This window comes from Heliangelus exortis, chromosome 7 (assembly GCF_036169615.1).
Source record: "Heliangelus exortis chromosome 7, bHelExo1.hap1, whole genome shotgun sequence".
NCBI classification, from domain to species: Eukaryota; Metazoa; Chordata; class Aves; order Apodiformes; family Trochilidae; genus Heliangelus; species Heliangelus exortis.
The window spans coordinates 7,586,825-7,614,735 of record NC_092428.1 but is presented as its reverse complement, the minus strand read 5'-3'; the positions used below and the strand labels follow the sequence as shown (position 1 = coordinate 7,614,735).

Below are 27,911 nucleotides of genomic sequence, written 5' to 3'. Positions count from 1 at the left end.
AAGTGCAGCGCTGCCCCAGGCACGCCATCCTCAGCAGCACACCCGTACCACGGGCACTGCACCCCGGAACCACCCCATATCCTGTCACCGCAGTTCCAGAACACACCCTCTTTACCGGACACCGCACCCTGCAGCACCGCACCCCTGTCAGGGGGACCCCTGCCTGCCAGCACCCCCCGGCCGGGCGCCCATCCTCAGCCCCAGCCCCTGCTCCTGCTCCCCCGAACACTACTCTCGGAGCGGCCCCACCGCGCACCACCCGCCCAACCCGCTCGCGCAGAGGAGGGAGAGGGGCCGGAGGGCTATGAGGGGTCTACGGCCGCCAATAGGCACCGACTGCGTCTCTGTGGCGCAAGCGTCACCGGGCTCCGCACCACCGCCATTGGCTGCACGCGCTCCGCCCGGGGGGCTGTGGGGCCACCGTTGGTTGGTGGCGGGGGCGGGGCCGCGTGCGGCCCGCTGATTGGTGGCGGCGCCACCTTCACCGCCCCGCCGGTGAAGGTGAGGGTCTCCTCCAGGCGCCGCGCTGCCCGTAACGAACAGGACCGGAGTCGAGGGGCCGCTACGCCATGGCCGCCTCTATCTTCACCGCCGTCCCCCGCGCCCCGCCTGTCGCCGTCTTTAAGCTCACGGCGGATTTCCGGGAAGATGCAGACTCGCGGAAGGTCAACCTGGGCGTGGGCGGTGAGTCCGCGGCCTCCCGCGGTCCGGCGGGGCTCCTCTCCGCGGGGCAGTGCACTCCTGGCGGGCCCGGCGCCTGCCGCAGCGCCTGAGTGGCGGCAACTGAACGCAGGCCTGAAAGGTCACCGGGCCGCGGTGCGCGCCCGGCCGAGTGCGTGGCGGGGGGGCGGGCGGGTCACCAGCGAGCGTCAAGGTCACGGGGGTGGAAGGCCTTGCGTCCCTTCGGTGTGGAAAGGACGGCTCTCCCTCTCCTGGCAGCATACCGCACGGACGAGAGTCAACCATGGGTCCTGCCGGTGGTGAAGAAGGTGGAGCAGATGATCGCCAACGACAACAGCTTAAACCACGAGTACCTCCCCATCCTGGGCCTGCCCGAGTTTCGGGCCAACGCCTCCCGCATTGCCCTGGGTGACGACAGCCCCGCCATCAAAGAGAACCGGGTAGGTGTTGGATGGGGAGAGCAACTGCTCCTTGCTTGGAGACCCTCTGGTATCCCTGGGCTGTCCCTGCAGCAGGCTGAGCAGAAGAGCACAAATGTGTGGAGTAACAATGCTTTGGCAGGATTTGGAGATTTTCTGTGACATGACACGGGCTTCCCTGGTCATAGATGACTTCACAGACCTGTGTAGTTGAAGCTGTACAAGTAGTTGTAAGTTTTAGGAAAGACTGAATGTGGGCTGTATTTTGTTTTTTCCTTCAATGACTGCCCCACAGAAAACAGATCACCTTTCCTGAAATAAGCTACTAGCTGAGAATCTGCTTTGTGCCAAAAAGTAACATGAATAACTGAAGTCTATTTATAAATGTTGAAGGTATTGAGATGGGACTGATCACTGAAGGTGATGGAAGACAACTGGAAGGGGATGGTGTTCTGGCTGGGGTGACCCCAGGGATCACATCTGGGATTCTGTCTTGTTTTTGCAAGCACCTCTGTTCTTCATGCTCCAATAGCCAGGGTGACCTGGGTGAGCCCTTCTGGCAACTGTCTCTGTTGCAGATTGGGAGTGTGCAGTCCTTGGGTGGGACAGGGGCCCTGCGTATCGGTGCAGAGTTTTTGAGGCGGTGGTACAATGGAAACAACAACACAGCAACACCGGTCTACATCTCCACTCCGTCCTGGGGTGAGTACTGCTGTCACCTTGCAGGAGCCCTGGGGGTCAGTGGAGGAGGGAGGTACAGCAGGGGTGTGGGCAGTAAGAGGGGGGCCTCCCTCTTGTGGGTAAAAGGAGTATGAGTGTGTCCATCACATATTTTGGTGGCATTTAGGGAGATGGTAGGGCTGGAGAAGGTGGCTTGCTGAAGATGTGGCCTGCTTTTCTGAAAAGTGATTTCTTTCCTCAGAGAACCACAATTCTGTGTTTGTGGATGCTGGCTTTAAAGATATTAGAACCTACCACTACTGGGATGCTGCCAAGAGGGGTTTGGATCTCCAAGGGCTGCTGGATGACATGGAGGTGTGTAAAACTGGCATGGGACAGGACTATAGCTTGGTGCTATGCTCTTAGCAGCTGTCTGGGCTCTTGCGTACTATGCCTGGAGGTCAGTCTCTGTGAAAGAGAATCATGGTGCCCAGAGCAGTACAGGGCCTTTGCTGCGGGTGTCCAGTGTCATCGAGATGTTTGACCAAGACCTTCTCTCTCCTCAGAAAGCCCCAGAGTTCTCCATTTTCATCCTCCATGCATGTGCACACAACCCAACGGGCACAGACCCTACTCCTGACCAGTGGAAGCAGATTGCTGCTGTTATGAAGGTATGGGCCACTGCTGGGGCTAAAGCAGTGTTTAGGGGACAGATAGCTCTTGAGCCAAGCAGAGCACTTGAAAACAAAATGAGCTCTAGGGAGTAGTAGGAAATGTAGAAGCTGGAAGAGTCCCACAGGGCAGGTGTTGAAGGAAGAGGCTGACAGGGTGCTCAGGGGCCTGGTTGTTTCTGCTCAGCACTGCCTTCAAGTTCTTGCTTTCAAACTCTGTGGCATGGGCTGCATTGAGGTTTCTCATGCTGGAAAGATTATCCATGGGCACATGCTTTTCTCAGGTGCTGAATAGTAAGATATAGGGTGGTGTCTGACCTCAAATGCAGTTTTCTCCTACATTTCACCTATATTGACCACTTTAGTCTTCCTGTTCTTTTACCCCAGTAGAAAGAAAATACCTCAGTCTGGTGGTGCCAGACCATGTTTGCTTTGTATTCACCTGGAAGCTCAATGGTCATTTTTCACCCCTCTGGGGACAGTGGGCAGTACAATCAAGGTTGTGGGAAGGGATTTACCTCTAACACTGTTCCTCCTTGCAGCGCCGGTTCCTGTTCCCTTTCTTCGACTCGGCGTACCAAGGTTTTGCCTCTGGCAGCCTGGACAAGGATGCCTGGGCTGTGCGATACTTTGTCTCCGAGGGCTTTGAGCTCTTCTGTGCACAGTCGTTTTCCAAGAACTTTGGGCTCTACAGTGAGTGTCTGGTAGTAAGCTGGCCCAGTAGCACCTTACCCAGACATGGGGCTGGCATGGTGGGGGGGTGGGGAGAGCTCTGCTTTGCCATGATGTGTGGGGCCAATGGCTCATGTCTCTTCTCTTGTCAACAGATGAACGTGTGGGGAACCTGACTGTTGTGGGGAAGGATGCAGACAATGTGCAGCGTGTGCTTTCCCAGATGGAGAAGATTGTGCGTACCACTTGGTCCAACCCTCCCTCCCAGGGAGCGCGTATTGTGGCAACTACGCTCGCTTCCCCACAGCTCTTTGCCGAGTGGTATGTTTTGCTAGGACTTGGGGGAGGGGAGGAAACTGTGTCCCTGAGTACTAGGCTTGGACAGATGGCCTCAAACTATGCATGTGCCTGTCCTCACACTCTGCTTTCTGCCTGCTGTAGGAAGGACAATGTGAAGACAATGGCAGATCGGGTCTTGCTGATGCGGTCAGAGCTCCGGTCTCGTCTGGAGTCCCTTGGGACCCCAGGTACCTGGAACCACATCACAGAGCAGATCGGCATGTTCAGCTTTACAGGGCTGAATCGTAAGTATTGAGTACCCTGGTGAAGGGAGAAGACAGTTTTGCTGGGGGTGAACTGGGCTGATGCAGTGCAGGTAGGAATCTCTCAGGGACCACATTGGAGTCCTGGCATCCCTGACTCTGTGGCTAGGTGGGATGAAGCATTAGGCAGTATTTTAGTGGTCAGTGCTGCAAGTTTTCTGTTTGTTGTGATTTAAGCAGCCCTGACTGGTTCGTTGGGCTTTTCTGAACTGTGAGTTCACTGCTCTGACCTGATGTCTCATTGTTTCTACAGCTAAGCAGGTTGAGTACATGATCAAGGAAAAACACATCTACCTGATGGCTAGTGGGCGCATCAACATGTGTGGCCTGACTACCAAGAACCTGGACTACGTGGCCAAGTCCATCCATGAAGCCGTCACAAAAATCCAATGAAGCACACGAACAACCAAATTTATATGAAGTCACCAAAGCTGTAGTGTGTAGTTCATGTCTTTCCCTGCTTGTGGCTTGCCTTTGTCCCACACCTCTTGGGGTTTAATAAAGATGGGAGCAGTAGCTCAATCAGGGATAATCATCTTTGACCTTTTAGAAGTACTCCTTGTGATATGGTAAGCCAGTGCCCCCAGGAGGATGAGGGCAGCATGAACCACCCTGATTCCTGTTTGTAAAAGCAGCCTGCTCTCTAGGCATGTAGAGCTGCATTTTCAGCACATCAAATCAGTTCCATGTAACTGAACAGTTTGATCTAGGCAAAGTCCAGTGCCAGTGCAATGTCCTATGAGATCACTGCCCAGTCATTTGGGATCTCATGTGGCTGGTGAACTAATGTCCCACAGTAGTATTTATCTTTTTTTTGGGGGGGGGGAGGATGCAGCTGGCTGGCTGGCTTCCCCCCAACTTGGTTCTGAGCCCAATGCAAGCAAACATTTGTAATTGTGGGAATGGCTTCTTTGTGTTGCTGACAGAAAATTAAACCTCCATCCCTGAACACTACCCCTGCCTTGTGTGATGTGCCTTCATGCTGTGTTAGGCTTCCCAGGCTGAGGTTAAAGCCCCAGAATCCTACTTTGTCCACTCTGTTTCAAGGCTTTCCCTTGTGGTGTGATGCATCCCTGATGATCAGGGTTGCTAGTGATGGGGAACAGTCCTATGGGAGAGCATAGTTGAGAGCCCCCTGTGACTACATGAAGCTGACCCATTCTTCTCATGTCCATTTTGTGTTTCTGTCCCTCTGCCCTGTGCTGTTCAGCTCATTCTGTCCATCTGTATGTGCTTGCTGTCTGCATGGCTGCATGCTACCCATCCATTTGGCCATCCCTTCCTAGCTCCTGGTCTGCCACTAGTGCGTTGAAAAAAGGATTTTTCCTGTTCCTCCTCAGCAGGTCCCTGGTCAACCACCACCTATCCCCCTGGCTTCAGCAGAGCCTGTTATCAACAGTCTGTGTTTCTGGCACTGGAAAAGGCTGGGACCATCTGCTTCTGTTCTCTGCAGTCATGTTTGTAATCTGTGAGCTGATACTACCACCTTGATGGAGCAGCCTCCAGGTGAAGAAAGGAGAATAGCCCCTTTCCTTTGGTCAGTTAGTGACAGTTACTGCTGCCCTGAGGGATTGCCTATGCTGCAGCTCAGGCAGCAAAGGTGAAAATGGTGCTTTGGTCCCTGCTGTGTTTGCAGAGACACTGCATGGGGTGTCTTCTTTGTCCTTTTAAGATGAGGGTTTCTCCCATATGAGACAAGGAGCCAGAGACAGACTTTCCTCTGTGCAGGTGGGGAGATCTTTTTGCACTGTGTCCATCTTCAGCTGGACCATGGGGCAGTGGTTAAATGATGACTTCTAGGGCTCATCTCAGGAGGAGCTGAAGGAACCAACTTTGCTTTTGTTACTTCTGACATTTGCCTACAATTCTGTCCTTACAGGTCTCTAGGTGTGGAGCCAGGGCCACCCCATACATCATCCTAGCCTTTCCAGGGTTGTTTTTCCTAATGAGTGACCTAAATTTCTCCCTTTGTGTAGTGTAAGCTCATTACCCATTATCCATTTACCATGGCAACAGAGAACAGATTATTCCTTTACCCTTTACAACAGCTTTTTATGTATTTGAAAACTTCCTGTCTTCATATTCTTCACCAGTTAAGTGACCTAATTTCCTTCAGCCTCTGAGGTAGACTGTTTTCCAGCTCTTGCATTCCTCCAGTCTGCTTTTATTGGTGTTTCCCTAAAAGAGCAGTGCCCAGACAGGGATGCAGTTATTCCAGATTAAGTTTTATAAGCACTGGTGCACTGAGATTTCAGCTGTTATCTGTCAGGCTATATTCCAGTGTACCCCATTGCTGTGTTTGCAACAGCATGATATTAACTTCTGTTCTCCCCTAGTCCTTGTCTGCACCACTGTGGTGTAACTCTCGGTGCTGCTGTGTGCTTTCCTGGCAGCACAAATGACCGGGCCCAAGTTCATAGGGAGAAATTAGGCAAAACTTGCTGACTGGTCCTCTACCTGCTCCCTTCATTGATGCTGAGCCCTGTTATTCCAGCCACCTCTGGAAATGGGTATGAGGGCAGCCGAGCCTGGCAGGAGAGGTTGGCACATGCTTCCCTCCACCCACTGATACAGACAGAACATGGCTCAGGGAGGGATCACTTTTTAATGTTAATATCCCTGTTGCGTTCAGCCTCTACAAAAACTACTGACTGGTCTGTACCAACCCAAAGGCTGGCATGAGCCTCCCTTGCCCAGGCAGCCGTGTGCTGGGGGGAGGGTGTTTTGATGCGGGGAGGAGAGGATCTGCCCAGGGCGGGGGTGAGCTGAGCTCCCTGCCCTGTGCCTAGCAGGGCTTTGGGAGTACCAGGCTGTGTTGATGGTCAGTGTGCACAAGGTGCTGAGTGTGCGTGTTGTTAGGCACGGCACAAATGTGTGCTGGGGCCCTGAGTTTTGTGTGGCACCCCCCAGATAGCATGTTCTCCTCATGGTGGAGATCACGTCTGTGCAGCACCCAACACCGAGGGGCTCTGGGCCTTGCTGGGATGGGGATGGTAGATGATACTAAGGGTAGTTCTGGGTAGGGCCGCCCCTCCCTGCTCTGCCTGCAGGGACACCGTTCCCCACACTTCACCTTTCCTTTTTCCACCTCTTCCTTGAGACCAGATGCTACCAGGGAGCAGCTGGGCAAGGGCCTTGGACTCCAGTGAGCTGGTCCAGGCTGCCTGGGTGGCTCAGCCCCTCCAGGGACACATCCTTTCTTGCCTGGGGATGGGGCTCTGTGCAAATCCTGCAGGTAGGGGCGGCATGAGCGGGCAGGCAGGCAGGCAGTGAGCAAGTGCAGACCTGCTGCTGTTGAACATGAGCCTCACAGCAGGAGACCCCCATGCTGCAGACCTGGAAGACATAAGCACAACCTGGTTCAGGTAGCCAGAACCTCTCTTCCCTGATCTGTTGCTAGTCTAGACCACAACACCTTTCATAGCCAGGCTCAGGAATATTGGTGTAGACACACCTTTCTAGCTGTGCAAACACAAGTCAGGGTCTCTATTTCTGACATCCATTCCTGTCCAGGTTAGAGTCAGCTGCTGCATCCATTGATCCTGCTCCAGCCCCAAGTAACTTGTCTGCATGGACTCCAAACCTCATTGTTTAGCTTTACTGCTTGAAACTTGACTTTAAGCCTTGGAAACTGAGCAACTTGCGATTTGATGGGGAAGGAATATTGCACCGAGAGATGGGTTCCTACCTCCAGTCTGCATGGGCCTCCAGCATTGTGCTCCAGCCACACTGCTGCTCAGGTGATTAATGGTGTGAGATTGGAGCTCTCCTCTGGTGTCTTCTCGCCCTCCGGTGAAGACTGCTGCTTGTGCGCACCTGCAGCATCAAGGATAACAAGATACAGGTGCTAGGAGCCAAGGATGCTCAGAGCAGGGGTGCATAGGGCCAGATCAGGGCTAAGCAGCTAGCTGTGCCTGAGGTAGCTCTATGTGCAGTTTTGCCTGCTGCTGAGGTGCTGCCAGGGAACTGGGCTATCCCCCTGCTCCACATCAGCCCCAAGCAGGGTATTCCCAGGACAGGGTTGGGGAGGAGCTGACCTACGCAGCAGGGTGCCTGTACAGAGCTTTCCCCTGGGTGCTCCTTCCCCAGGTCAATCACTCACTGAGGGATCTCAGCAGCTTCCTGCCCAGCGTCTCTTCGGAGCTGCCTGGTGATGAGCTGGTCCCAGCCTCTCTGACCGGGGACTCTGCCTCCAGGACAGTGCCACAGCACTCACTGTCTGCAAAAGCCCAGCATGGCTGCAGCACCCCAGAACATGGCAGCCCTCCCCACCCCCAGGATCACATGTGTGTAACCAGCCAGACTCACTCTGCCACTTGCTGTTCTCCTCATTGTCAGCCAGCTCCTCCTGGATGAAGGGGATGCCCTCCATGCGCAGGAACACTGAATCGCTGGGACTGAGCAGCCCTTCGGAGCGGCTGCCTGCAGGGACACAGGGCAGGCATGGTAGGAGGGCAGGCAGGTGCCATGCCTTGGGGCAGGACAAAAGGGGACTCCTGCTGTGGCAGCAGATTGCAGTGCCAGGGACACCCGGGGAGCAGGAGCACCTGGGGAACAGGGATTTACATGCCTGCACGCTTGCACCTATACAAACATTCCAGCACAGAACAATATCCACCGGTGTGTGTGCACAAACACCCTCATGCCCAAGGGCCATGTACAACTGCATCTCTTGCAGCACTGGCCTGGGGAAGAGAAGGAATGCTACAGGGTAACTCACACAACACACTGTTCCTCTCATTCAGAAGGGTGGTGGCATCTTCCTTGGGTGTCTGGGGGGTTCCTCGTGCAGTTGAGGCCTTGGTTGAATCCCTGTCAAAGGCATCTATGTCGGGGGACTGGGGAGAGCTGTCCATGCGGCTGGCCACCAGCGCGTTGTGGTACTGCTGACGGGTGATCTGGGCACACAGACACATGTGCCCAGCTCAGTGGGCACCAAGCCACACCAGGACTTCCCAGAGACTTGGTGGCAGCTGGCTGGCAGGAGTGTGAGATCCCCCAGCATCCTCTGGACACCCACCAGGCTCCTGGGGCACAGGAGGCTGAAAGGGTGCCAGGGCAGGGGTGGACAGAGTGGGACAGCCCTTGCCAGCCCAGCCCATACCTTGACAAACTGGATGTCGCAGAGGATGTGCACAGAGTAGTCAGGTGTGTAGATGTTGTTGCTGCTGCTGTGGAGCTGTGTGGTGCTGCCCCCGTAGTCATTGTGGTCCCGGTTGGGGGACTCAGAGCGGTTGAGCCCACTGCACCGTGATGGTGACCTGTTCACTGTAGGAAGGGACAGCAGAGAGGCAAGCACTCACTTGGGGTGCTGCTTGGGTCCCCAGTGACAGTGCAGGGCCAGGGTGGACCAGTCACCTCCAGTGGCTGTGCCCCATGGGCACCAGGGCTGGAAAGCACCCTACGAGGGACCTGCAGTGGTGTCCTCCTTGATACTCGCTGGTGGTGGAGACTCTGTGCCATGCTGGTCCCCATACTGAAGGGGCCAAGCAGGCAAGCATCTGACCTGGCACTGGCAGCAGAGGTTAGGGCTGCTGCCTGCTTGTCACAGCAATTCACTGAGAGTTCTCCTACTAATGCAGGCCTTCTGCATGGCATTTGGCATAAGTTCTTCTGGTTGCAGCTGGCAGCCCATGGATGTTTACTTAACCTGCCTCGAGGGCATGCTCCTGTCCACCCCAACTCCAACAGAATAGGAGTAGAGGCTGCCACAGCAAGCTGGCCCATCACTCATGTTGACTGATAGCCTCTGACATACAGCATGATGGATTTGCCTGGTCAGTGATTTATTAGGGAATAAAAGTAGCTTGTTCCTTGCACGGGTAATGTCAACATCTTGCTGACACTGCTCTGCTGCTAAAATGCTGTGCTATTACCCAGTCTGTCAGAAAGCAAGGGAAGCAGGGCAGCATGCATACAGGGCTGCAGGTAACTGTCATCAGAAGCAACAAGTAGCAAAAAACCCAAAACACTGAGTACATAAAATTACAGAAACTGCACGCCAAAGAAAGCTCAAGTTGTCCATGGCTCCCCCTTGTCCCCATCCCATTCTTCCTGGGATGTACATCATACTGGGGAGGCTTCAGCTGGACTCCTGTTCCCAGTCTGCCACCCATGCCACCCATGCCAATGAGGGGCTGCCCAGTGTGGGGTGCTGTGGGTGCTCCTCGCCCAGCACTGCCCAACATGCATGGCAGAGGGGGCTTGGTGCACTGTGCACAGAGAGCTGTAAAGCAGCTGGCACATGCAGCGGTCCCTGCCCAAAGCCATGCCCCGTTACCTGGAGAGCCAGCCAGGGACTCCCCTCTGCTGAAGGCGGAGGTACGGGACACTGAGACAGGCACTGCAGAGAGAGGTAGAGGAAAGGAAGGAGGGGATGGGGGAAGGCAAGGGACAGATGTGAGGGTGAGGGACAGACCAAGAGGAAGAATGAGAATAAAGAATCATATGCCAGCAACCTCAGGCTTGCCTCCCACAACTGTCTGCCACATCCCTTCCCACCCCCTTATACTTTCCTGCTTCTGCTGCAGGGAGCACCAGCCTTGGGAACAGGGACACCAGCAGGGAGAGAGACTTGAATGGTGTAAATCAACAGGCTGCTCAGTGACCAGGTATCAGGAGGTGAAGCTGGCAGGGACCAGCTCCTGCCAGGCTTGTCTGTAGAGCCACACAGGTACCCAAAGCCATGGTGTGGGCAGACTGCACCTTACTCCCATCAGTCAAGTGCTGGCACCCTGCTCCAACCATTCACCAGCCATTGCCAGGATAGGAAAATTTGTGGCCAGTTTGTGCCACCTGGCAGATTGGGCAGAAACTAAACCAAGTCCTGTGCTCAGCATTTGGGATGCTTCTGTGTGTTCAGGCAGGTGACAGAGAGGGCCTGTGCTCTGCAACAGCCCCACCACCATACAGCCCTACTGCTGCAGGCAGGGGCTGTCAGAAATCACTTAACATGATGCAAAGCAAAGGCATTCATCCCAGACTGCCTGCAGCTCCCGACAAGGGCCTAGGTTTCAGAAGACTGGGGGCAATGCTGAGAAGAGCATTTTCAGCGCTAGGAGCTGCAGCATGTGGGAACCACAAGGAGCCAGGACCCTGTGTCCAGGGCTGCCTGACCCATTGCCACAGACGGGGTGAATCATAGTCCACTCATTCACTTTCCACATTTTATTGCCATGGGTGACAGCAGCAGACACAATTTCAAGGGCAGGTGCTGTCCCTTCCTGTGACACTGCCTGTGGGGAGCTGTCCCACTGCTCTCCACAGCACCCCTGGGCCATGCCACAGGGCTGCAGGGGAAGTGGGGAGACACCAGGACCCATGAGTAATGCACTTGCTAACATCTCCCAATGCCTCCTCTTTGCTCAACCCCTGACAGCAGGAGATGCAAACCTGCTGGCTGCCAACCCCCTCCCCCAGACACTGCCATGCTGTCCCCAGCTGCCAGCCCTTCTGCACGGGGAGTGCTGCCCTCCCTCCACCTGCAACATGGCTGCAATACTCTAGGAACTGTCCACTGCCTACGGGATTAATGATTTTAAATTGCTGCAAATGTAAACCCTCCTGGAAATTCAACCTACAGCCCACTCCTTCTGATCTCCCCACTCCTCCCCCAAAAAATCTCCTTCCTCACTGGATCAAAACCTTCTGCAAATAACAATGCAAGCAGAGACACCAGCACGAAGTGCTACCCAGAAGCAAAGGATAAACAGGTAACAACTCGCACTTGCTCCCTGCTCTGGCTGCCCGACCCTCCCACAGCAGGGCTGCCACGAAGGGTCTCTGCCACCACATCCCTTCTCCACTGCCAATACCCAAAAATTGCCTGGGGATAAAACAGTTATTTAACAACAGTTAATCAATAACAAACTGTTAAGTACTCAAGGCTTAACATCTGAATTCCACTGTGACATGCTACTCACACTCATTTCTGCTGAGCTTTGCTTCAAGGAGGAGGTAGAGTGCCAGCCCAGCACCCTGCAACCTCTACTGCCTTCCAGCCTGCCTCCCCACTGGCCAGGGCACACCCAGCACACACATGTGTCCTGTGCCAGGCAGGGGTGGCTTGGATGGCAGGAATCTTCTGGTGACACAGCATCACCCACAAGCAGGGGAGTGGCAGCGTCCTGGCAGGCGGCACTGCAGGCACGCCTGGCCTCACTGACACAGCTCCCACTGTGGCTCGTGCCCTGCCTGGCCCATGTTCCATGAGCAGCACCCACATTTGGGATGAGGGATGTGCTGGACTGGGGGTGGGCAGCACCTCTACCTGCTCCCAAGCCACCCAGCACTACATATTTGCTGGGGTGATCAGCAAAGAAAGGTGATGCTCACAGTCTCCCCTGATCAGATCTCCCTTTTGGCTCCCACAAGCAGGGAATCTGCTGAGCAACCCATCAGCTATGCAAGTAGGGAATTTACTGGGACTGGGGTGCCTACTTTTAACACAGCTAATTTCCCCCACTACCACATGTGAATGCATCACAGGTAAACTGACCCATCTCAGCAGCTCCCAAGGAGCAGCTGTTCCCTCGGCATGGGACCTACATTCAGCTCATGCTCCAAGCCTTGGGAATGTGAATGGGTCCAGAGACGTTAGTCTGAGACCCAAATACACCATGCCAGAAGATGCAAGGTCTAATGCTCCCGTACATATGAGTACATTGCTTCTCATGGGCACAGTCCTTTACACCCCTGCAGTTTCAGCCATTCTGGGATCCACCCACCAGATCCAGAGCATGGCTGAAACCTCAAAGGGATCTCAAAGGGACCTCAAAATCCCTTTGTGGGGACTCTGCTGCACCAGCCCCTCAGCATGCTGTTTCTCCACTGAAATTTTCAAAGGGGGTGACCTTAGTGCAGAGCCCAAGATGTTCTTTGCAGGGTACAAACTCATCCCTCCTCCAGCCAGCCAGTCTTGTGGAGCAGAGGTTTTAGAGCCCCAGCCTGCCCCAAAATACTTACGTAGGAAGGAAGATCCAGCCAGGCTGCCCACTTTCCTCATGTCATTATCTGAAATGACAGTTGGAGGTGTAAGAATCACAGAGGAAGGGCTCGTGTTTGCCCCATATGCCCCACAGCAGAGTCTCCTCACCCCAGCCCATTCTTCTGGCCACCATTTGGCTTAACCCCGATGGAGGCTGCCAAAGTCAGGGCAGGGATAGAGGGAGCCTGACGAACCCTTACCCGAGGAGACAACAGCCATGATGGCAGGGACACCATAATAGGTGAATGCCCCGTTCTCAAACCGCAGCCCTTCCTTGCCAATCTCCACCTCCACTTTCCCCTGGAAGGTGAAGGAAAACCTGCTCAGACAGGTACCCCACACTCCTGGCCATCAATCCACCCAGGGCTGCAAGGACCCCCGCCACCCTGTCCAAGAAGACAGGTATCTCCACTGGCAGAAGAAGCTCAGAGCAAGGTGGCAAGGACAGATGGGCCACTCCTTGCCACCCACTATTGCCCCAGGCACCTGCAGGATGAGGACAAAGTAGTCAACAGGGCGGTTGCGCTGGTAGAGGTAATGCTCAGGAGCCTTTTTGTTCTTTCGGTCATACTTGAGCTCCTGGATGACGCTGGGGTGTTTCAGGAGCCGAAGCAGGATCTTCTCAGAGAGGTAGGGGGACTTGAAAGGCTCCACCTCTAGAAAGGGAGGTAACACACTCGCTCAGTACAGCAGGGGATGGCCAGGAACTCCTTGTCCTCTGAGATGCAAGGCACCCTTCCCAAATGTCAGTACCCCACCATGTGGAAGTGACCCAAATGCAAACCCATGATGGAGGAGCAGTGGGATATCCAGGATGGGAGACCAGGCAGGTGGAAATTGTTCTCTGGGGGTAAGCCCAACCCTGGAGTTATTCAGGGATGCCATGAGGGACCGATGCTGCCACAGGGAGATGCAGGGCACGCACAGAAGCAGAGGTACCTGTTGCCATGAACCGATGGGTCGCCAGAAGGAGCTGTGGGGAGATCTTCACCTTCATCTCACTGTCTGAGAGCCTGAAGATGGAGAAGTCCTGGGGCTTGCGTCCTCGGTGCACCCGCTCCTTCTTCCGATTGTCTGCTGTGGGGCAGAAATCAGAGCAGTTGCCTGGCTGCAACAGACACAAAGTCACTACAGCTGCAGGTCCCCATACCAAATGCACACATATGTAGGAAGGCCCATCTTGCTGCACCCTGTGGCGGGGCTGCTGTGGAGCAGCAGCTGAAACAAAGGTGTGCACAAAATGTGCCATGCATCACAGCCCTGGGAGCAGCTCCCTGGGGACGGAGCAGAGCATTCGAACATGCTTCTCTCTCAGGAACAAGTCTAGCATTGCCCTGGCTGGATGCATTACCCAGAGGTGCAAAGGAGCTCGGGCACCATCCATGGGCACTTCACGCCCACCACACCTGTCCTGGGGTCAGGACCTGCCCAGCCATTGACTGCTGATGCTGGTACTTCTCTGTGTTGATCCTTCAAGACTACCTGTCATCTACCAGCATCTCTGCATCATTATTGTCTTTCCCACCATGACTGTGAATTGCCCTGTGAAAGGACCACAATTTGCTCTGGCCTGTTTCCTACCCACATGTTTGTCTGCCTGGTGGGCTCCCACCCTGGCTTCTGCAACTTCAGTAGCTGCTCTGGGACACTAACTGTACAGATCCGTCTCATCCAGGATCTCGGACTTGATGATCTCCTCAATGACATCCTCCAGGGTGACAATGCCCATCACCTCATAGAACGGGTCTCCTTCCCCTTCGTTATTCACCCGCTGCACGATGGCCAGGTGAGACTTTCCTGTGGGGAGAGAGCAGAGCAGCAATGAGACCCCCACCCCTGGGGAGATGTGTCTGCAGCACAGTAGGCTGGCGGGTGAACAGGGTTTGTGGGAGGCACAGGTAACAGCCAGATCTCTAAAGCAGCCACTATCACCCAACCCCACCCCAACTGTGTTAACCTTTGGAGAAGGGCTGAACACCCAGTCCAGGTTAACAGGGCTGCTACACAGGACCCTGACTCACTCCTTTTTGGGGCTACTTGCTGTCTTTACCCAGGCAATCTGCTGTGAGTCACTCCATTTAGGTCTTTGACAGCCTCCTGTGCAGAACTGAAGTGTACATCATACCAACTGCTTCTTGTTTACTCTCAGCTTCATTGGCACAAGGCAACTCTAACAGAGCAATGAGACAGCATCCTCCAGCACAGAAATGTGAGCATGTCCTTGGGCTCTACTGGTTTCCCTCATCCTCATGGTGTTTTCTTGTTCTGTTGTTAATTATCTGTCCTATCAAATTGCCAGGAACGGCTCCCCCACATCTTTCTATCCATCACCGTCTGGACTGATCCTACAGTTTTTCTCAAAATATGGGCAAAGCCTCCAACTCCTCAGAACAGCAGCTGGTTTTAATGCAAAAATGCATATGTTTGTTTGCAGCTTTCAGCCCAGCTCCTGCAGAACTCTTCGGTGAACCATCTGGATGCAGAGGCTGAACATTTTTCAAGCCATCGGCTTGTACCTGAATGTCAGCACCTCCTTCCTGTGACCTTAAATAAGCGAACTGTGACCAGGACCCTCCTTCAACTGCAGTGACAGTGACTGCTGCTCAGAAGTCACAGTGTTTCTCAATCACAATCTCAGCTTCCTCACTTCTCCCCAGTAAGCTGGCAGCTCTGCTGACACATTCTCAGGCTTCTTGCTTTTGGCATACTTGAAATACTGCTATTTGTTTTCATATATCCATCTCTCTGCAAGCTGTTTTGACTTCTTCAGCCTCTCCCTTCCTTTGTTGTCTGCTCTGATTTATGCTCCTGCTCAGCAGCTTGACCAGAACGCAACTTCCAAGCCACAAACAACTGCTCCAGTGTACTAGGTTTCTAACTCCAGTGTACTCTTGGACCTGACAATGAACAGCACTGGTTTTCTTACTGCCTCTGTGCCTCCTACACTGCTCAGCAGCGCACACAGGTTCTGAACCTCTAGTTTTACTTAAAATGTCAAAAATGTCCTTCAACAGCATCACCACCAACTTCCTCTTGCTCCACTTGCTCTGCATCCCTAGGATGCAGAGACCCTAGGGTCTCATGTTGCAATGCCTGTACCAGTCCAACTATATCGTGGGCGCTGCAGGGACCTCTGCTAAGCTGCAGGCACTATTTTCCCCACAGGCCCAGAGCTGAGCTCCTTGATCAGCAACGGTGACCCAAAAAGGAGGCATGTTCCTCCTGCTATGCAGCTGTCTCTGCATTTACTTCTCCCTCCAAGCCTCCTTGACAAACTCACCTGCTGCTCTGGGCCAAGGCATGTGAACAGCATTTATGCTTAAAGATGCAATTGAGGTGGGCTCCTGCCTGCTGCATGGCTCCCATCTCACCCACTGTGACCTTCTAGCTTGTCCCTGCAGTGGGACAGGGACAAGCACATCCAGAGCATCCCAGCAGTCCCACCAAACATGCCTCGCCAGGGACCAAGTGACCTTCAAATAACCCTGCCCTGGATTTCAGATGAGCAAATGGTAATTCTCAGCTGAAGATAAGCACCACTACATTTCTCACAGCAAAGCTTGGGCATTTTCCACAGTACAAATTCCCTCCTCCACATACCAAGTTTTTACTGCAAGACTTAAGAAACCAGCTCACTGCCTCCCACGCCTACAAAATTAGAAATGAGAACATAACATCACAGCAGTTAGCACTGAGATGCACTTTAAAATACCAAATCAGTAGCCTCAGGGCGCTGAAAATTCAGTTTGCTCTTTGGACAGGGATATTTCACTCCTTTCATACGCGGGTTTGTGCATCTTGTCTGTCCAGTGGGTAATAAAGCAACATGACTTGAGACTTAAAAAGAAAAAAGCAGCAGAGCTGGCCTCAAGACAGCAGCAACAGCTATGTTTCATCTTTGCAAAGTCCAACTTTTGAAAACGTCTTCTTTGCCAAACCCCGCTCCCAAACACTGGGGCCATCTGGTCTCCTACAAGTTCTCGGGTGAGTGAGGAGAGGGGAGAAGTTATTTCTTTTGGCTGAAAGCTTGTTGTTAACGACATTTACATGCAACCCAAAACCACCAAGCCCTTACAAAAAGCTTAGGTGCTACTTAAAGGCAGTCAGAGAGTAATGGAGGCAATTCTTTTTTTTGGCTAAACACCTACATCAACTCTGTAATTTACTCTAGAGCAGCCTCAGAGAAATGTGATTCCAGTTCCACATTCATAAAGCAGCCAATGAGATTATTTAGAAATAACCCAGGACTCCTAGCCTGGGAGGAGACCCATGGTTTCACTGAGCTGGGGGCAGAGCCAGAATGGCTGTTAGAGTGCTCAAGAGTTCTTTATTTTCACAGAAAATAAACACTTGTAGCCATGCTATAAACCCCCAGGTTTAGATTTCCACACTAACTAACACCCACATTAAGAGATGAAGCAGGTATCCAGCAGTGGAAAATCATTGTCATTCATGTGTCTGCTCCTGGCCCACACCAAGTGAGCTGACCTGGCCCCTGCCTGGCCAGTGGGTACCCATACCACAAACCCCCAAAACCAACACTCAGTCCTGGCAGAGCTGGAGCAAATGACTGCTGCTCCCAACTGGTGCACCCAGGAGAAAGCTGGCTTGCCTTGAATTCCCCCCCCGAGAGACATGAGATCATGTGCAAAGTCCTGCCCCCTGACCCAGCTAGGTCCTACCTCTCCTCCCATCCCCTTTCTAACAGACCTTATACATTTGGCAGGAATAAGAGGGAGGCAGGGTTTGCAGATGCCCTGGTTGTGTGGTCATGGCTTGTTTCCTCATAGGCTGAGGATGCTGCCAAGTTTAACTGTACCCCTTTTCCCAGACCTGGGAGGCAATATCCTTGCACAGAGGAAGAAGAGTAGCATTTGGAGAGGTATGAGGGCAGAAGTTGGGCAATTTTACAAGGTGGAAGCAATGTCCAATGGAGGGTGGCATAGGGACAGACCTGGGAACATCAGAAGGGTCACATTCTCTTCTCCAGCTGTTACCCTGTAGGGCTGCCTCAGTGGAATCACTATATATAGAGATAAATCACTTTAAAAAAAACAAACCCAAACTTGATCTAAAACAGCTTTAAGATCTGTACAACTGATTCCAAAAACTGTTCTATTATAACCATTGCCTGATAGCGCAAATGAAATTAACTGTAAGGGTGAGATCCTTCCCCACTAGCAAGCTGTCACATGTGAATTTTACAGGGCTATCACTGATGCAGGAAAGCACAGAGAAACACTTGAGAATCAAAGCCTTGGTTTGCCAAATGCTAGAACAAATGGGCAATCAACTTCACTTGTGAGAACAGCTCCACTGGCCTCGGCAGAACTGCTCTTGCACAGGAAGTCTATAGGTGATTAAGTGTCTGTTCAGCATGGGATACAACTTTACTAAATTCTTTATGAGCTACATGAAATCTGGTCTTTTCAAACAACAGCTTCAGTGGAAAGTTAATGCCTCAAAATGTTAAATTACAGAGCTAATATAAACAGCCGAAAGCTTCCGGATGGAGCAAGCATCTGAACAGATACCTAAAGATTTTATGCCCATTTTTAGGAGCCTTGTTTTTCCTAAGTACCTAAATGACCTTGGGTTCATAGATCCACCTTAAAGCGTCCTCCCTGGTGGGAGAACTGGGTCAGAACACATGGAAATGCCTTTACTTGTGGGAAAGAAAATGCCATTGGCTGCAAATATAGCCCAGACCACGTCTTTATAATTTTTGTATGTAGGTGCTCTGCCAGAGGAATGTTAAAGATGCTTTAGCCTTGTCTCTTGTTACATGGGATGAGCATTCTGAGTACAAAATTTATTTTCATAAATTTTACAGTAAGATCTAAAGCTATTACTAAGAGATCAAAGGTACAGGCACAAGCCATAAACCATTTACAACTACAAAATGGATGGGAAAAAAAAAAAAGTAATTGGTAAGTAAGGTTGATTTGTGAAGTAACCATGATGTAACTGAAATCTGTTTTCTGTGTGCTTTTCATTAGAGCTCTTGTCTGGGCCAGGGGGCTGCCCCAATGTCCATGCCCCCTTGCAGACCTGTATCTGAAGTACGGGGGGACCCTGACCTGAACTTCCTAACCTAGAAACACATGTGAATCTGCTAACTCTACACCAAGGGCGAAACTGCATGCCTGAGGAGGTACACCTAGAGACAATGCACATCTACACCTGAACCCAGGGGAAATAACCAGGCAGGCTGCAGGGACACCCAGCTCTATGGGTGTCAAAGCTATGCAAAGCTGTAAATCCTAATCTAATCCAGACCTTCCGCAGAGATGAGAACTTCATCTGTTTATGTTTGTCTCTAGCAGAGTGCAAAAGCCCTTCTCAAACTCTGCTACGGTGCTTTTCCTAATCCTAAAGAACTGCAGGGGAAAAATGGAGTATCTGGAATAACTGATATATCTGGAATGACTGATATATTACTGTTGACAAAACAGATCAGAAGGGTAAGGGGCAAATTAGAGGGGACACTGAGTCTCATCCTCCCTCTGCTGTCCAACAGGGCTCTGCCCTTCTGGGTATGACCCTTCCTGCCCACAAATAGTAGGTCCCCTTACGTATTACTTGAAGCCTGCAAGGATGCGAGGATGCTGAGGCTTTCTCAAGCTAGAAACTAAATGTTTCCAAAAAGCCAAAGCAGAACTTTTTCTCATAGCTCTCTGTAGGACAGGCTTCTTGATTCCTTCCCACAGTTCAATCTGAAGATGCCTTTGACAGGTCTCAGACAGAAGATGATCAGCTGGGTAAGCTCTCCCCTAAAGGACATGGTTTGCCTCTCTTTGCAGAACACCTCCCTGAAGCAGGCCTGTTCGTGGGCTTGCTTGAGCAGGGTAAAGCAGCCCTGGGTTCACACTGTATATTTAGTAAAGTTCTGCAAGGAAAGTAAAGTAACATCTCAGGCAGGGTTGCAGCATGAGTAAGTGAAAACATCTTTTGTATATCAGCACCTCACCCACTCTCAGCCTGGCAATCACCCTTCAGTGCCTGTGTGTGGGACAGTGCCTGGGTAACAACCAGCTCCCATACACCTACCTACAGAGGTCATTACTTCAACCCATCAAGATGCTCTAAATGGTGGCTATCACACTTACAGAAATATCTTGAAGGCTGGTTTAAATTTCAAGCCATGCAGGCTTAGAAGACAACCAGTAAAAAAAGCAGATGGAATGGTACTGACCCCAGCTCCTGGCAAGTATAAGAAACTTCTCCAGCTACATTCCATTTGCAGGAGTCTTACAAACTGTGAAGCATTTTGAAAAGCAAGGACAGACCCCAGGAAAGAATTGTCTTGCATAGGACGGGCTGTTTTCCCTGCTAAGCCAGGAAGTTTGTTTTTGGAGAGCTTACTTTTAGTAACTTTCAAAATATGCCAAACCACAAAAGGCTAATTTGAATTTCACCTCAGGCTCTGTCCTGCTGCAGGAAAACAAACACAAGAGAAATTGCCACTGTTTCTCTGACAGAGAAGGGTTATTTGCTGAAAGGCTCCATTGCTATATATGGACCGGCCAAATAATTAGTCATGAAAATCCATAAATTATTTGATCAATGGAATAAGACTATGACTTCTCAAAGACACCTACAGAAAAAAAGCAGTGGACCTCATGGAAGATTTCCCCCAGTATGAGTTATTTTCAATTTTCAATTGCTTTTCAATTCCTATCATAGATCTGAAGCTGCAATGTGCATCGCTTTGGTTATCTTCTAGGGATGGAAGAGAAACAGCCTGTATCACCCACAGCATTTCAGACTAAATGAATACATAAACCTTTCCTCCTAGCTCCATATTCCCAAGGTGAAGTTTATCTTACTGGGACCTCATCTGCCTCTCTACATTGCTTTAGTTTGCTAAATATGCTACAGTTATTTTTCTGTTGTATTAGATAATTCCTCCTAGAACCTAGAACAAAGCCACGAACCCTCAGAGGCACCAAAACAAATTGCCAAGAAATTGTCTCAACATTTTTTTCACTCCTCCTGTAGTTTCAAATTATTTCAGGCTGTAGTTTGGCGTTTTTTATTTCTAGAGAAGGGCAGACACAGATTGTGTGGTGTCCTCCACTTAGCACTTCTTTGTAAATGTTGTACAACTGTGCATGCCTTCTATAATGACCTTGTCCAGCCTGCCCTAAAATATGGCAAACTGGGTGTCCAGGCCTTGTTGTTTGAGTCCATTTCATTCAGTTTTGATGGGGAAACCAAGTCAAAACCATCTTCTATCACAAGCAGTTTCTGCCTACCACTGGACCTGCCCCACACTGTTATAATGGTGTTTTTCAATGCAGTTTTAGCACTGGCTTATTTTGTGCTGAGAGCTGACGTCCAGGCTCTCCACTTCCAGGCCAGTCCCCCATTCTGCTGCTCTTTATGGTCTTCTCTGTGTTTTTCACAGTTCCCATTAGCACTCCCAACCTAATCATCTTTCTCCAGGAATTAGTGCCAAAAGACACACTGAGTGCTGCCAGCATTTGACCATTTCTGCTGTGATGAGGCAGGGCCCAGGTTTTGTCAGCCAGGAGCTCACAGTTGCTCTAGGGTGCCATAACCACACTGGGCCATTTGCTCCCTAGGTGCTACTGAAGCATATGCTACTGTTTCCATACAATTTAAATGTTTTGATGAGCTAATGCTACAGAAGGGCACTTTCCCAGGTCTATGGAGGGCAATCCCACCTGCACAGGGTCTGCTAGGGGAGAAGGGATTTGCAGCTCATCTATGGACTAAACTCAAGGCAAAGATCACTGCATCTTACTGGAAATGAGTTCCAAAGAGGTTAGGTGTGAGTATGCCTAGATACCAATGAAGGAAAACTTCCCTTCAAACCCTGCTATAGAAAGAAAGAAAACAAGCTGATTATCTCCATTCTAGGGTAGGGCAATGAGAGAAAAAAACCCACATCAAGTAAACAAGGATAATACTGTTATGATACCAGTGAGTAGGAGGAGAAGCAGGTAAGGGAAAGTGCAGTTGGAGGTGTGAGCAAGAGTCCCTGAGTGTTGTATTTAATTATCCCCTAACATTTTCAGTAAGAAAGAACAAGTGTTTATGTACTGTGATAGGGAGCTCTGGCAGGGGAATTATGTTACTTATACATTATATAGAAAAATGACATTATGGACATAGTGGATGTTGCAGAACATTAATCATTAGTGAAACAGATCAGAAGTATACATTGCTATCCAGAAAAGAACAATATAAAATGTGATTAGGTATTTTGTATAAATACTGTAATAATGAAGAATAAAGGATCCAAAAGCTGTTTGTCTTAACCACAGGAGAAGGAAAAGAAAGCTGGTACGGTTTCTCTAGAGGTTTGTCTAGGACATAAGGATTTGGAGGTGCTTTTCAATGCCCTTACCAAAGACTTAAATTTCCTAGAAAGTGCCTGGGCCTTATCATTGAGAGCATTTGCTGTCCTGCAGGTACCTTGGATGTGCAAAGTGATTAATGCCTTCATTAAGCACTCACTAAACCAACAAGTAATCGGCCTACTCTCTAATTAGTAGAGGTGTCACTGAAGACCTGACCATAGAAAACAACCTTGATCGGATCAAACAAGATACTTCACCATAATTCAGATGGGCACAGAAAAGGAGACATTGATGAAGATTCTTAATTAAAAACTGGAAGTCTTTATTTTAGAAATTAAATGGTGAAGAGAATGGGGACAAAATGGCAGTGGATGGGACTGAAGGCAGCTGAGAGTGAACGTCTGTCACATTGCAGGAGCTGGCACAGGAACCTGTACTTGGAACTGGGAAAAGAGGGTTTTGGAGGGATTTGGGGCTCAGATTGGGGGTGGCCATCTGCACAATATGGTCCTGGGGTGACCAAATGCCTACAGAGGAAAGATAAATTGGAAAAGAACAACACCTGGGGAGAAGAACACTTGAGGGAAGAGCTGGACTTGCTAAACACCAAGCCAAGTTACATATTAAGAACAAAAGCAAGGCTTTTCAACTATGTAATTTAAAAAACACAAGGAGAAATGAGGTGGGAACAGAAATAAGTTTTAGGGAGAGCTCTATATAGGGGCTGTAGCAAAATGGCCCAGACGGCCACGATGGCAAACAGATGTAAAGGAGTTAGAGCCTGCAGCAAAAGGCCAAGAGTTTAACAGAGCAAAGCTGAAGATGGTTGGAAAATCCTCACCTGAGATGAGGACTGGCATATGAAAATGCAGGGCAGATAGCAAGGCTTGCTAGTACACCTGTCAGTTCAGGGGGTGACACACATGAAACATCTCTGTTTAAGCATGGCAAAGCAGAGGGCAAGCAAAGGGCAGCATCCTAACCAACCACAAGTCTGTAGGTCTATTGATTCACAGGGTACCAAGCTGCAGAACAAATATTGAGGGGGAAGTAGCTGAATACATCAAAATAAACTGGATAAAGTGCAGGGGAGGCTGACCAAACAGGCCACTTGACAACTGTAGTAGCACCTGACTCTCCAGGCAAGGGAGAGGTAGCAGCAACCTGAGGTGAACTTCAGTAACAGTTTCATGTGGGAAGCAGAGGTAAGAAGCAACTGCAAAACACATAAGGAATAGGGAAGAAGAGAAACAACTGGTTATATTAGAAGAGGCATGGAGGAGTGGAACTACTGCAGTGCATCAAGGCTTAACCCACAGAGCAATATTAATGCTTTTACTAACAATGTTAGTATGAAAAAACAAAAAAAAACAAAACAGGAATTTGCTGATTTGCACCAAGCTGGGAGTCTTCAATCGTGCTAAAGGGCAGAGAGGGTAGGTGATGTGTGCCACAGAGAACTCTGTGATCCTGTGAGGCCATGGGGACACAACTCTGCATCTCTGGACAGGATCTGACCTGCATGTATCGGCTAATCACTTTCCTGGCACACAAGAAATGCCCTGTCCTTTACTCCCCTCCTCCCACCTCTAAAAAGGACCAGATATGATTCACAGAGAGGATTTACAGATGGACCAGGTTGGTCTTTCTCACATGATCAACTTTGCTTGCACCAGCAGCCCCAGGCAGCCGGGAGCCAAGTGCTGTCCTCATGCATTACATAATGCAGGATGTCATTGCTGCAGCCATTTCTTAAAGACTCATTCACCATGCTATGACATATTGAGTAACATGCAGCAAAACACAGTTCACAGTGGGGGGAAAAAATACACATGCTGTGTGTATTCTCAAGGTATAGTTAATGAAATACAGCTCTCAGCATCTCTGGGGCTGCTGGCTGCTGCTGTATTATGAAAACTGTCACAGCTGCAAAAAAAAGTACAGCTCTTTCTAACAGTTAGGCTTTGTCTTCCTTTAAACCACTTGCACAGAAACACTTTATAGACCTGCTCGTCACTGCTAAGCTGAAAATGCAAGAGCTAAGTAACAATATGCAATCTACTTCCATTAACTCCCCTGCACAGAAAAAAGCGGCAAATGCTGCCTCGTCAGGGAAGGAGTGCAAGGCACCGTTCTCATACTGCCAGGACCTCACAGAGACATCAGCCCTGTGGAACAGACTCAGCTACTGAGCCACCAACCTCTGAAGCCAAAGCCTCTTGCTGTCTCGACATCACAGGCACAACCAGCATTGCCCTTGATCTAGCCGGGGGCTGTTCCACCATGTGACATCAGGGTCACTGCCACACCAGTGCATGCAGGGCCCGACTCCCCCAAGCATCCCCAGTACCTGCCAGGTCCTGCCAGCCTACATGGGGTGGGCTGCAGGGGGCTGCTCACCAAGGAACCTTTAGGGGTGCAGAGGGGACGCAGGGGGAGCTCAGGGGATGGTGGCCCGGCGGCCTCACCCTTCTTGAACTCCTCAAGCAGTGTGTCAAGGCGAGTGTCGTTGAACACGCAGTGGAGAGGGCGGCGGTAGAAGCGGGTGACAGTCTGCAAGGGGGTGCAGTCATCGGGGTCAACGAAGGCCAGGTCCTTGACGAAAAGCAGGTCAACAATGTTGTCACGCCGTTCACCCTCGTAGACAGGGATGCGAGTGTAGCCAGAGCGGAGGATCTCGGAGACAGTAGCAAAGTCCAGAACGGCATCAGCGCGGAGCATGAAGCAGTCGTCGAGCGGCGTCAGCACGTCCTCCACCACCTTGGTGCGCAGCTCCAGCGCGCCCTGCACCATGGCCAGCTCCTCCCGCACCAGGTCGCCGTGGGGGCCAGCGGCACGCAGAGTCTCCAGCAGCCGCTCCCGCGTGGAGAAGACGCTGAGCTCCTGCCTCAGCGCCCAGTCCAGCAGCCGGCTGAGCGGGTAGCAGAGGGGGAAGGTGGCCAGCATCAGCAGCCGGGTGAGGCACAAGGTGCGGGAGGCGATGGCCAGCCCGTGCCGTGAGCAGACGGAGTAGGGCAGCACTTCGCCGCCCAGGAAGACGGCGGCGGCGCAGAGCAACACCGGCAGCCAGGGTGCTCCCCGCGGCCCACCGGCCGCCGCCGCCGCCGGCCCGGAGCCGGGCAGCGAGGCGCAGAGCCAGCCGGCCAGCGCCGCGTTTGCCCCCGCCTGCCCCAGCAGCAGCGTGCACAGTAGGTAGGTGCCCCCGCCGCCGCGCACCGCCTGCACCCGCCGCGCCTGTTCCCGCTCGGCCGCCGAGCCGCTGTTGCGCAGGACGCGGAGCTCCAGCGGGTCCAGCGAGAGCAGCGAGAGGCGCAGGCCGCTGAACAGCGCCGACAGCCCCAGCAGCAGCAGGGCGCCCAGCGCTCGCAGCCAGCCCGCCTCGGGCAGCGGCAGCAGCCAGGTGCCCAGCCCCGGGGCGGCGGGCCGGACCCGCAGCAGAAAGCCGCCCGCCGCCCCGTGGTGCGCCCAGGCCCGCCCGTCCCAGGCGCAGAGCGAGAAAAGCCGCCCGCCCGGTGCCGCCGCCGACTCGCCCTTCCGCGCCTCCCGCACACGCACCTCGGCCAGCGCCGAGCCCGCCGCCCCGCCCGAGCGCAGCGGCCCCACCACCTCTACGTCCGAGGCCCAGGCGCTGCGCTCCCGGCACCGCTCTGCCGGGCCCCGTGCCGCCTTGCCCCCCCCAGCCGCCGGAGCCGCCTCCTCGATGAAGACCAACCGCGGCTCCCGCTCCCCCGCCGGCCCACGGCTCCCGTTGCCCTCGGGCAGCGGCTGAAAGTAGAGGCGCAGGAGGAAGCGGCTCCCCTCTGCCGCCTGTACCGCGCCGCCCTCCAGGGACACCCGGCCCGGCGCCGTGTCCTCGGGCCGCAGTCCCAGCAGCCAGGCGGCCCCGGCCGGCGGCCGCGGCGACAGCGAGAAGAAGAGCAACAGCACGGCCCCCCGGCTCTGGCCCCAGCCGCCGCCGCGCCCCAGGCCCGCCGCCATGCCGCTGCGCCGGTACCGCAGCGCCCGCCCGCCGCACCGGGACTGCAGCGGGGAGCCGGCGCGGCGGCACACGTGGGCCGGGGGGCGGGCAGCCGCCGCGCCACGTGCGACCGGCAGCTGGCCCGCGGAGCCCCGGCGGGAGGGGCCGAGGGAGCGGAGGGTGGCCCTCAGGTCCCGCATGGCAGCATCGTCACGGCGGTCGGCATCGAGCGCTCTCCCCGCGCGCTGCTTTTCGGTTCAAAATCGTCTCCCTTCTTCCCTTGGGAGTGATTTGATATGATTTAATGCGATTTGAGTTGATTTATTTGATTTGATTTTCGTGCAGGGCGGATAGTCGTTAGGTTTGCGGTCTTGCAAGGAAACAAGTGTACGACGCTGTAACTAACGTTTATTCTTACGTCCAGAACTGATCGGAAATGTGATACACACGGGGTTTATCAGGTTCAGAATTACATGCTGAAGGAGGCATGTAGGGACGGTTGAAACTTCTGAGTCTTCCCTGGACCAATATCTATGACAATTTTGAAATGAGGCTGGGGAACTAGAAAACAGTCAGTTGCTTTACAGCTGTAATAGGCTCACTAGTGGCAAAACAGGAAGCTAGTCAGAAAATGTCATGGAGGACAAGGAAGTGCTCTAAAAATTCTGATTGTTCTCTCTTGATGGCACTCATGAAAATGGGCCACTTTCTGTGTCAGTATGTCAGCAGGCAGATAGGCATGAAAAGCTTCAGGGGAGATTTGCACCTTGTACTAGGAGACATTCTCTCCTCTATCTGGGAGAGACAGCTAAATTTTTTTTCCAAATTTAATTAATTCCCTGGGATTTCACAAGGGCCATGTGCTGCTTCACCAGCTCTTGCCAATATTGCTGATATTTCCCTCTAGGTTCAGTGGGGAAGTACTGCCTGGTGCTCCACTTGGGCATGGTTTATGGAGGAGCCAACTGGTAGCCTCCATTTGCGGACCTGACTCCAGCTTATACCACTGGATGAACAAATCTTACAGTTCTATGGGTTAACCAGAGTGACTTAGGCACAAGCTCAGTCTGCTCCTGCCTTTCTGTCTGCAGGTGGCAAGGACCAGCATATGGCTGCTGCTTCTTTATTAGGACCCTGTGGGAACTACTGCCTGTGACCATCCCACATTTTTGAAAGTGCAGGGTGTCATCAGCACTGAATTTCTCACAGATTTATTGATGCTGAGAATATTACAGAGACGATCTGGTTCTATGCATCATGCCATTGCATTTTGGATCACTGTTTGGAAGCTGTGTACCTGTGCCAGTAATTACTTATCTTTATTGACTTGAAGACTAGATTACTGAAAGATTTTCTGGTGATAAGTTTCTCAGTATAGGAACTGAAGACTTACAGGCCTGCTTTTTTATTAAGTAAGCAACTGTCACCTCAAACAGCAGATTGGAAGCCGGGGGTCTAGGGTAGTACAATATAAAAAGAAAACAAAAAACACGCATGGCACTGCAGGAGGAGGAACCACAAGGTGGCAATCTCTCTCCGTACTTACACTGGCAAAATAAACCTCTGGCAAAAAAGTCTCGGACGGTAACTGTGTAAAGCTGCAGAGATGGTTGGTCACATCTTGGATCTTCCAGAGCCATAGCAACTTTCATTTTGGTGCTGGACTTTCTCTTCTGAACGCTTTTCCCTTTACTATGAAACTCTCAGTCTTGAAGAGGTGGCATTAGAGGCTTCTCTTCGCTAGTTTTTCCATCCTGTGCCTCAAAATGGGCACCAGATGTTGCTTGTTATATTGCCAGCTAGCAGCACTGCTTGCGTGCATGTTGGCAGAGCTACTGTGTGCTTGGAGAGAAGGTTTCCTGCTGCACTGGAGGCACTGTCTGGCTTGGATTATTGCTAACCTCATGTCACATGAATGTACAGTACAACAGTT

At 52.0% G+C, this 27,911-nt stretch overlaps 2 protein-coding genes across 15 annotated transcripts; one reads left to right on the top strand and one right to left on the bottom strand.

Moving 5' to 3' along the window:
• The first annotated feature begins 440 nt into the window (after window positions 1-440).
• Window positions 441-4,237, top strand: GOT1 (glutamic-oxaloacetic transaminase 1). The gene is made up of 9 exons (XM_071748582.1): window positions 441-684; window positions 940-1,121; window positions 1,679-1,802; window positions 2,023-2,135; window positions 2,327-2,431; window positions 2,974-3,124; window positions 3,259-3,424; window positions 3,545-3,687; window positions 3,959-4,237. The coding sequence occupies exons 1-9, from the start codon at window positions 570-572 to the stop codon at window positions 4,096-4,098; spliced, it is 1,239 nt and encodes a 412-aa protein (XP_071604683.1). The 5' UTR covers window positions 441-569; the 3' UTR covers window positions 4,099-4,237.
• Window positions 4,238-6,291: 2,054 nt separating this feature from the next.
• Window positions 6,292-26,211, bottom strand: CNNM1 (cyclin and CBS domain divalent metal cation transport mediator 1). 14 transcript variants are annotated; one of them, XR_011726769.1, is made up of 13 exons: window positions 24,489-26,211; window positions 14,345-14,488; window positions 13,631-13,768; window positions 13,178-13,347; window positions 12,892-12,991; window positions 12,670-12,717; window positions 9,986-10,048; window positions 8,810-8,973; window positions 8,426-8,603; window positions 8,014-8,127; window positions 7,808-7,920; window positions 7,394-7,521; window positions 6,292-7,041 (listed from the first exon to the last, which is right to left on the bottom strand). XR_011726769.1 is itself a non-coding variant. In XM_071748551.1 (13 exons), the coding sequence occupies exons 1-12, from the start codon at window positions 26,176-26,178 to the stop codon at window positions 7,442-7,444; spliced, it is 3,168 nt and encodes a 1,055-aa protein (XP_071604652.1). In that variant the 5' UTR covers window positions 26,179-26,211; the 3' UTR covers window positions 6,292-7,041; window positions 7,394-7,441. The 14 variants fall into 14 exon arrangements, 13 of the variants coding, with proteins under 13 accessions (XP_071604652.1, XP_071604658.1, XP_071604651.1 ...); XM_071748551.1 differs by having other exon boundaries at window positions 7,808-7,924; window positions 8,014-8,289; XM_071748557.1 differs by having other exon boundaries at window positions 7,808-7,924.
• Window positions 26,212-27,911: the final 1,700 nt, after the last annotated feature.

Coding starts and splice junctions, on each gene's coding strand:
- GOT1 (XM_071748582.1), top strand. CDS start 570: ATGGCCGCCTCTATCTTCACCGCCGTCCCCCGCGCCCCGCCTGTCGCC. Junction 2,136..2,326: donor GGCTGCTGGATGACATGGAG/GTGTGTAAAACT, acceptor CTCTCTCCTCAG/AAAGCCCCAGAGTTCTCCAT. Junction 3,125..3,258: donor CAAGAACTTTGGGCTCTACA/GTGAGTGTCTGG, acceptor TCTTGTCAACAG/ATGAACGTGTGGGGAACCTG.
- CNNM1 (XM_071748550.1), bottom strand. CDS start 26,178: ATGCGGGACCTGAGGGCCACCCTCCGCTCCCTCGGCCCCTCCCGCCGG. Junction 12,718..12,891: donor CATGGCTGTTGTCTCCTCGG/GTAAGGGTTCGT, acceptor CTGTCATTTCAG/ATAATGACATGAGGAAAGTG. Junction 10,049..12,669: donor GGCTGGATCTTCCTTCCTAC/GTAAGTATTTTG, acceptor CTCTCTCTGCAG/TGCCTGTCTCAGTGTCCCGT.